General features: G+C 37.6%; 1 protein-coding gene across 2 annotated transcripts in view; it reads left to right on the forward strand.

Moving 5' to 3' along the window:
• LOC105354907 overlaps positions 1–3,257 on the forward strand; it is a 40,313-nt gene extending 37,056 nt beyond the window's left edge. For both annotated transcript variants that reach the window (XM_023959209.1, XM_011480229.3), the window contains 4 exons: positions 157–414; positions 486–698; positions 829–930; positions 1,006–3,257. In XM_023959209.1, coding sequence (XP_023814977.1) covers positions 157–414; positions 486–698; positions 829–930; positions 1,006–1,202 — 770 coding nt within the window. In that variant the 3' untranslated portion in view covers positions 1,203–3,257. The remainder of the gene's footprint in view (positions 1–156; positions 415–485; positions 699–828; positions 931–1,005) is intronic.
• The last annotated feature ends 6,551 nt before the right edge of the window (positions 3,258–9,808 follow it).

The raw sequence follows: 9,808 nt of genomic DNA on the forward strand, positions 1-9,808 counted from the left end.
ATGTTTTTATCAGCTGATATTTGAAGTGATGTTTATACAAAAAATTTGACTGTATGTGGACAATCTACACAATAAGTGTCAAAGTTAGTGTTTAGTTTTTCCACATCTCTGCTCTTCATCAGGAAGATTGTGAATAAAGGTGTGTGTTCTTCTCAGCTCCTGTGTCCTCCATCTCGCTGGTCTCTGAGTGTTTGTCTCAGGGAGAGATGAAGGTGTCCTGCTCCTCTGAGGGAGGGGACAGTCCTCAGTACAGGTGGACTCTGAATGGAAAGTCACTGACAGAAGCTGAGCTGCTTTCTGGAAACAAGCAGACAAACATCATCACTTTGAAACAACACGTCTCAGGACGTCTGGTCTGCTCCTCCTGGAACCACGTCAGCTCTGCTTCTAAAGAGATAAACATCACTAACTGTGGTGAGTTAGAGGAATAAAAACTTTGAAAATTTGTGATTACTCTGAACATCATATACTTTGTTTTCTCACAGGTTTCATTTACATAAACTGCACCTTTAATGGGACGAAGATATCAAAGTGGGTGTTTCAGGAAAACAACACTCTGTGTGTTGAACCAACAACAGTCCCACCAACAGAGGCACAAAGCACTGTGGGTAAGGAGTCAGGGTCACTAACAACCTCTCCTTTTAACACAGCCTACAATCAAACTGTAACTCACGGCACAGAGGAGCCTTGGTACATTTGTAAGTGAAATATTTCTCTGCTGTAGGTGATTCATGAAGTACCTTTTGTTTTTCTTTCTTCTTTTTTTTCAAAATATTCCCTATTTTCTGACTCTAACCTGCTTGTTTGAACCATTTTTCACTTCAACAGGGCATCTTCCCATTCTAGCTGGTGTTCTGTCTGCTCTATTAATCTTCTTACTAGTTGGAATCGCAATGATTTGTACCAGGAAGAAAAAACCCATTGTAAAAGGTATAAATCAACACTTTTATTTCTTTTTGGATGTCTGATTCCACATAAATATAAATATGTGTGTGTGCTCCTCAGCAGAGGTAGGGGATCAAGAGCTCATCTACGCTGATGTCAGGATTGTGAATCAGCAGAGCAAAAAACAGACGCGAAAGCCTTGTGAGGATGTGGATGTGGAGTACGGCCAGGTCAAGTTCAGGGAGCGACCTCAGCACATGGACACTGCTGCAGATGGGTGCGTTTATGCAATGGTCCAAAAAAGACAGGGGACCTGAGAGGCTAAAAAGAACTGCACTACTGCAGCAGAAGGAAGGAAAGCAGCAGATGATTTTGCCTTTGTGTGGATGAATTTTGTTGCTTGTAGCTTTATGAAGCTTTTTTTTTTAAAGATTTTTTGTGCTTTCAGAGCAAGTTATTATGCAGAAGAGGGACACTTTTCTGTTTAATTATTAGGATGTTTTTGATGTGTTTATTTTTTCTATTTTATACATTTAAACTTCAACTTGTCTTTATATTTGAAAAGCGTTTTTAAAAAGTATTTTTAACATATAAAAATAAAAATAGATGCATAGGTTGCACATAAATTACACTCAACTTTTTGCACCTTTTTCCCTAATTTTTAAGAAACGATTGTCTCTTGAGAAATCATCCTCTAAAGTGGAGGATTTAGCTTGTTCCTCTGACAGCTCTGGCTTTGTTTCTTTTTAAACCGATCTTAAAATGTTGCAACAGTATTAGTATTAGTTCATTCTTAAGTAAAAATAACCCGAACGCATTGAGTTCATCTATTCTGACCCCAAATATATTGACATCAGTGAGGTCAGGAATCTATTGACTGAGGAGGAGAATTACTTTTTTAAAAGACGCTGTGTTGCTCACAAACTCTTTATATTTTGTTAAGTAGAAGCTAGTAAGCAGAAACAAAGCTAGTCTACAATTCTGCAGCTTTATGTTGAATTGAAAAAACAATGAGCAGGCTGACTGATGATGGGGGGAGTGCTGTGTTTGTGATCTTCTATCATCAAGTCAAGTTTTCTATTTTAGTCTGTGCGACTTCCTTTGGAAAGTGTTTGTATGCTGATGAGAGAGATTAGATCAAGTCTAATCAGGTTTGAATTTGAATTTTTTTAAAGTAAATGAAGTACAGTTTGCAGTTTTGTGAGGAAAACATGGTAGATTTTTATATTTGTAGTTTGTGAAAAGTCAAACAAACAGAGAGCTTTGATCTTTTTTTTAAACTAAATGTTTTTAAATTGACTCATGTTTTGGGGTCAAACTATTTTTATTTGGTGAATAAGAAAATAGTGTGTTAAAATATGCCATTTATCATTTAAAATATGTCAGAAAATATTCCCTCAGGATTCAGATTTTAGAAAATAAGCTCTTTGAGTCTTTACTTCACCTCCCTGTAATGATCTACCTTAAAGATTGCTGCATCTTGTAAAACAGCATATAAACCATTACATTTTAACTCATGAAGTGAATAACAAAACCACAGCATAATCCTGGATCTGGCTCTGACACCAGCAAAAATAATCAAAATATGTTTAATGCTTTTTGTAGTGTGTTTTAGTAAAAGGGAGTCCCATCAGATTTCCTGTCTTGTTGATAAATTTAAACCTTCTAAGAATTTGCTTGAACCCGTTTAAACAGAAAAACTGTTCATTGTGCAAATAATTCATTAGAAATACAATTTGATGGGTTAAAGATGAAAATAAGAAAATGAAAAAATGATTATTCAACACTTCTGAGTCAGTTTCTGCATCACTTTGGGGTTCTGATACTTGTATAAAATGTACTCTCTATAATTACGGTCCTTTTGAATGTTTACAGATATTTATACTGCTATGATTTTTACTTAATATATATGAGACATTTTTCTCTCTGCCTTTCTGCTATGCAGAATTGCATTTTTACAGGATTGACTCATTTCTAAACAAAGATTACTGAAGACGGTTGGTGTGATAGTTTGTGGTTAAATTTTAACAGCTATACAGAGCATTCAAAGCGCCATAAAATACATTTATGATCGGCAGCTTGGTAGGATTGTCATGACATAACTAGTTTTTCGGTGATCCGGCACACGCTAGTATTCAGTGCTTTACCTTTTTAATAGCTTAGATACTTTTTTTGTGTGTACTTGTGTTTTACATTTTGTGTGAGAGGCTGAAAATCCTGAGAGGCAGTTGCACCCTGACAAGGCTGAGTTGCAATCAAACCTTCATTCTTGACTGTTAAAGCCAGGTGATATCAAATGCTGTGATGCATTTCATTTGGCTTATTTTACTCTGTAAAGCATCAATTCAATAAAAAATTTTTTTTTAAAACCGTTCACATTTTGGTGATTATATAAAAGAATGCACAGAGGAACACAGAGGAAAATGTATTTTTACAGTAATGAGGCAAAGACTGCATAAAGCAGGAATTGTATAACATTGGAAATTTAAAAAAATAAAGGAAATGGTCTCTTTTTTTTTCTCACACTGAACTTTTTCCGATTATCTTTCAAAGTTTGAAATCAGCTCATTTTCCATAGCTTAGTCTGCACTTTCTTGTTCCTCTTTTGCTTTATATATGTATTGAAAACAGACCAGCTGGCCAAATGTTTTCCTATAATGTTTGAGTGAGCACTGACTGAGCAGAAGGAGACCACAAAGACAAGGGATCTTCTCTTTTTCGCTAAAATCCCACACAAATGCTTGTGACAGGACTGATTTAGACATTTCATGGCTGTCTGACAGAAAATCACATGCTGGATAGTTGAGCAATGTTGCATGCCTTGTGGAACATTGCTCAATTCTGAACTTTTTGTTCCAACATGACCATTTTTAAAACAAGCTGCTCTCAATTTGCATTGCCAAAGACATAACCTGTCTCCTAAAATCTGAAACCTGAAAATATTGTTTTTTGCTCAAATCTACTGGATTGCATTTGTTTTATTATGTATATCCAATACAAATCAGAATAATAGAAAAAGAGCTTTAACCCTTGTGCTGTCTTAGATGACCCCACCCTTACTTTGACATGTTATTCCTACCATGACAAAGGTGGATAAAGGTGGAAAGATTTCATGTAATCCATGGACACCAGTGAAGATCACAAATCATTGAAGAAAAAAGGTTCAGAGCACTGTCTAGTGGGTCTAGATGACCCAACTCCCAATGTTAAAATGCCTAGGATAGCACAAGGGTTAAAAAGTGAGAACCATGCCTCTTTTTTAGTTTTTTTCAGCTTTCCATCTCAGTTTGAACTCTAAAGACGTCAGGATTAAGACTAGATCATTTTTGCATAAATCGTTTGCAGAAGGAGCCACCAGTTTGATGGTGTTTGGTAAAAATGAAAGAAAAATGCAACAAGAATTTTTTTTTCACCAAAAAGCCAAATATAAACCCCTTAATATATATATATATATAAAAAGAAAAATAGGAAAAACTTTCAAAAAGACAAACAATAAAAGTCACATCTGTTAAGAATCTGCATAGATTGAAACAAAAAACTGAAATGGTTCATGAATGCTCTTTAACTCTGATCAGTGCAACTTGTAGAGCTCTGCATTGGAAAAGTCAGCCGGTGCAGCATTAATGCACCATGTTGCTGCGAATGATTTGTTTTCTAGAGAACTTACAACAAAAAAATATTTACATAATCAGAAACTGTTAAGGTTTGCCAATCCATCTAGTACTCCTCAGATTTGATATCTGACACCATGTTGCTGCTGTGACTGGGGGCAGCGTGAGCGTCGGCGTGTCCACCCAGCACAGGAGGAGTCGGAGTCGTCGTGGAGGCCTGCTGGGAATGCTGCAGTTTTTTCCTGGTCATCTTCCTCTCTTTGGCACGTCTGTTCTGAAACCAGATCTTCACCTGTAGAACACAAACAGGATAGGTTCAGGTGTTGATGAAGTCAATATTCAAAATTTGCCCAATAACGTTTTTCTTCTATGAGTTCCTCTTTGGTTATTTTAAAGAAGAAACTGTGGGTGTTTTGTGTGAATACGTTCACTCTCTGACTTGTCGTACCTTTGTTTAAATAACCGAAAACTGACTGAAAATAATGGGGGGTTGGAGGTATTGCACACAAACATCAGTTTGGGTTATTTGAGACAAGAAAATAGCAACAACAACAATTGGTACGCTTAGTCATTTACCTTTTTGGATGTAGAGCTACAAAGGTTTTGTTAAAAGAACACAATACAGTCATACTTTTCTGCACAAGCAAATCAAATTCTCAATTGTTATTTTTATATTTAAAAAAAATACTGAATAGAGAATAAATACTGAACTTGAATATAATAATAGTAATAATAATACGTAATAGTAATGCATTTTATTTAAAAGCGCCTTTCATAACACTCAAGGACATCGTACAAAAAACCCCCACAATAAAATCACTTAAATAAAAATCTTAAAAACACAATAAATAAATTGACATCTTAATTAAAGGTTTTGAGTCAGGATTAAAAAATAGAAAAGGAGTCAAAGGAGGCAATGATGTGATGGAAGTAAGGAGTTCTGGTAGAGAATATGAATTACTATTGCATGCATTACACTCTTAAAAGGTACAGGCTTGTTCACAAAGTGTTGGGAGTAACTTATTTCAAAAGAAAAGTATTGCACTAACTATTGCATTGTGTATATTCTTGTAACGTTTTACTCACTATGTGTTTAGTAACTCTCATATTACCACACGTTTCCCGCCTTAAATGGAAGTTTTTAAAGCAGTGAGATTGTGAGAATAAAATACCACAAAGTAAACCTTGATTGGTTTGTGTGTGAGGATTTCCCCTTAGATCTGTTTTCAGTTATGTTTTTGCGTTTTATATTCTGCTTTTAGGTTTTGTCTTTTCCTCTGTGTCACATTCTCAACTGGTTTCATTTTATGATTATCCACAGCTGTCTTCAGTTAAGTCAATCACCTTTAGTGTATTTTAGTGTCTGACTTTCTCTATAGCTTTGTCAGGTTATATGCTGTCGTCTTTTTTGTTACTCTATTTGTTTGAGGCAAATTGCAGCCATTTAAAACTGCTTTATTTTAAATAGTACTGCACTTTATTTGAGTCTTTTTGAGGAACACTGGCATCAGGTTCTCTATTTGGTCTCTCATTTCTCTCTTTTGTTGATGTAGATTGTCTATGTTTAATTTTATTGACAAAAATGACTAAAGCTGAAGGTTGCTCATGCTTCATGTGCTTCAGTTTACTAAAAATTAACAATTTTATTAACAAACAATTTTCAACAATACGACATTTCATCTAAATATGAAATGTTTTGCATTACAACATTCACTTTACGTAGTTATATTTTACTTCCGCAGTCATTTGGATGAAAATAACTTCAAAGTAATGCAGGAGTCATGTAAAGCAATAGTGATGAGAGTACTTTGTCATTTGGAACAACCACAGCTAACCCTTCATGCCTAATAGTTTGAAAGTAATTTGCACAGCGGTTTTTCTAACTCCCAATATTCTATCAACATCATACAAACATTTCAGAAAGGCTTTAGATACTAGTACTACTTCACAAAATATTTTTCCATCTTTTATACATTAATGATGTTTGCAGAGCCTGGCGATCAGTCCAGGATGAACCCTCTTTGCCCAACAGTAGCTGGGATAGGCTCCAGCATCCCTGTGACCCCGAAAGGGATTGGTTTAGAAATTGAATGGATAGGTGGATGGATGATCTCATTAGATCAGTAGGTAAATTCTTCCTCCAGTCTTTAATTTTTAAATACCATGTGAAAGAAATTGTTTTATTATTATCATTGTTTAAATGTGTTTGTTTAAATGTATGTTTAAATGTTAACTCAGATTGACCTTTTTACCTTTTTATAAAACAGTTGTGTGTTTGTTCATCTGCTTCTCATCCCCAGCTAGGAAGAGGGGGTTTTACGACACACTGTCCTGAGCTGATAAGGAATACTGTTTGAAGTTAGAATCCACCAAATGGGTCATTATATGACACCCCATAATGAACCTTTCTCTTTGTCTGGAAATTGTAACCTCCTACTTGAAGTCTTAATGAAAGTAGCACAGGGAGAGGCAGAACCTTTGAGAAGAGAAGCGTGGTGGATGTTTTCTGTCACACTGGCTTCTTCTCCCTCGTGCATGAGAAACTTAATTCTTGTTGTTGTCTGTTGTTTCTAATTGTGTTTTTCTTTAATGTCCGGATGCATTTATCTGACATACCCCCAATCTTTCACAGAGTTACTGGCTTTGTTTCTCAGGTCCTGGTTATTTAAAACACACCGTTGGTAAAGGTGGTCCCTCTTGAATTTAAATGAGCCAAGAGCTGTCTTTTTGTTCTTTTAAATAGATCTCATGAGGGTTGCGACAAAAGCTGTTTCAATATCCACTTTAAGCAATATCTGTGCCCACAGAGAAAATGGAGTTGGTCAATAAACCATCATATCCATTTTATGAACCCAATGAATCTCTTTTGGGGTTGTGAGATTGCTGAAGCCAACCCAGCTACCTTTGGGTGAAAGTGGGGTGCAGGTTGCCAGTCTGTAACATGCATCATATTGTGAAATTGTGAAATTGTGCAATGAGAAAGGTGTACGTCTATTAGTTTTTGACCGCCCCTTACTTAAACGCTATGGGATAACATCTGACCAAGTCATTCTTGCCATTTCTTGTGCAAGAAATGCCATACTGTTCTATAATGACTTTTCTTAAAGCATGTTTCCAATAAGGCTACATTTTTTAACAAAAATTGCTGTCTTGTGTTGTGTTTTGTTAATATTTCACACTTTAATAATTCACTTTGTACGGATATCTGTATGTGAATGAAATGCTTGTCACGTGAAAAGAGGAACTAGTTTCATTTTAGGTTAAAAAAAAAAGACGGAACCAAAACTGCAAAGAAAAGACGTGGTGTAAATATGGTAAATGGGAAGAATGTTCAAAATAAGGAAATGTGAAGGTTTTGTTTGACAGACATTGTACAAAACAGATGAATTTTCAGCTGAAGTACATGTGCAGTTTGCAATATGGTTTCCTGACAACACATAAACAAATTTCAGACAGGAAGCCAATAAGTTGTTGCTTAAAGTAACTTTATGATGTAGCGGTTATACTGAAACTCCTTCTCCAGTTTTAGTCGCTGGTGGTCCGTGTACACCACCCCGTGCTTGTCTTTAGTCCGAGTCTTTCCTCCTGCATTACAATAACAAATACATATAATTATTAGGAAAAGGAAAATCTAAGTTTGAATTATCAAATCCCTTTTTTTTGACTGCAACAATGGTTTTCATGGCTGTGCACCCACCCAATAGACAGAGAGGGTGGGGAGAGCTCAGAGTGGCCTCCACTAATTAGATTTTTTTTGTTTTTTTTTAAACATACTTTAATAAAAAGCATTCAGGGAAATTGATTGAGCCTGGAAATCTGCATTAGAAATATTGTAAGGGTAGTAAATCTTTGGCTTGAATTGGAAACCATCTTTCATTCCAACAGAATTTCTACGCTTCAGAACCGCGACCGGAGAAACCGACTGTGGCCGGCCGTTGAGAAGCCAGGAGGGAGAACAAGCTGGCGTTTGTTGTTGGAGGACGTGCCTTTGTTAACGGCAAAGAAATCCTTCCACCTTTTATTTTAATTTTTTAACTTGTCCTGCCCAACAGCTGGGCAAACAGATGAGAGCTGAATGCCTCTTGTGTTGGACATATTTTATTTTAACAACAGGGGTTATTAATCTTCTGACAAACCAGAGGTATGTCTGAATAAACCCCTTTTGTAATCGAGGCCAAACTTTATTCATTTTAATCATATTTGAAAATCTTTTGTGTTGGACCGGACGGAAAAGGAAAGGAGGGAATAAGAGAGAGGGATGTTAGAGAGGGCGGGGTAGGAGGGTGATTATAGGGGGGGGGGGGGGTAAACCATGGAGCAGCATAAAGCAACAAATTGCTGGATGTTTATCATTACAGTGAGGTTCAGATGTACTACAAGTCTATAAAGGTGTCCACCCACACATTCAAATGCCACAAACATACCTGTTGGCTCCAAAAACGTTCACGTCAACATGAACACAATGCAAATAATGTTCCCACACACGTACTTCAAACCAACTAGTGTGAAATATTTCATTCAATCACGCAAAATATTAGTGCAAAGTTGAGCTAACACCTGTGCTCAAGTGAGTGTTTATGCTCCTCTAAAATGGATGATGGAATGTGAAAAGAAGGAGGAAGAGTGCCCAGCCATCCCCACACCAAGACCCCCACCGCAGCAGCAGCGAGAGCAGGGAGGCATGGGGGGACAGAAAGTGCAAGCTCCAGCCCAACCAGGAGAGCAGCCCCCCCCAGGAGGGCCCAATGTGGGACCCCGCCCCAGAAGAGCGCCCACAGCCCCAGACGAGCACCTCATCACCATCCAGGAGTTCTGGGTATCCCCCCACCCAAACCCCAGGTACGAGTCAGGACCACCAAAGGAGACCCGGCCCACGCCCCAGGCAGCCATCCATCTGGCCCACGGTTGGTCCAGGAAGGAGCAAGGCAGTGTCGGTTCTGATATCTGACTGATATCCAGTCGGTTCTCACTGCCAACTGGTGCTGCAGTTCCTCCAACTCCATCTTTGTGTGTCGTCCTCCAATCTCCTCTCTTCAACAGCACAGCTGATCCCACTTCTGAAACCAGTGTTTGTAGCACACCTGAAAGGATGACCCGGACAAATCTTGTTGTTTTTTTTTTTTTAAGTCAGCCTTCAGTGAGCAGCTGGAACACAAACAGCACACAGTCAACTTCTGTCTCCGTGTCTCAGTCAACAGGCTCAGCTGCTCTTCTGGCCCGCTCCATAAAGGAAATCTCCCCCTTGTGGTGAGACAGACGAACTACTGTACATTCTTCAGTAGGCTGAGTGCTGTTCTATAATCATGAGCATC

The sequence above is a fragment of the Oryzias latipes genome, chromosome 10 (assembly GCF_002234675.1).
Source record: "Oryzias latipes chromosome 10, ASM223467v1".
In the NCBI taxonomy this organism is placed as follows: Eukaryota; Metazoa; Chordata; class Actinopteri; order Beloniformes; family Adrianichthyidae; genus Oryzias; species Oryzias latipes.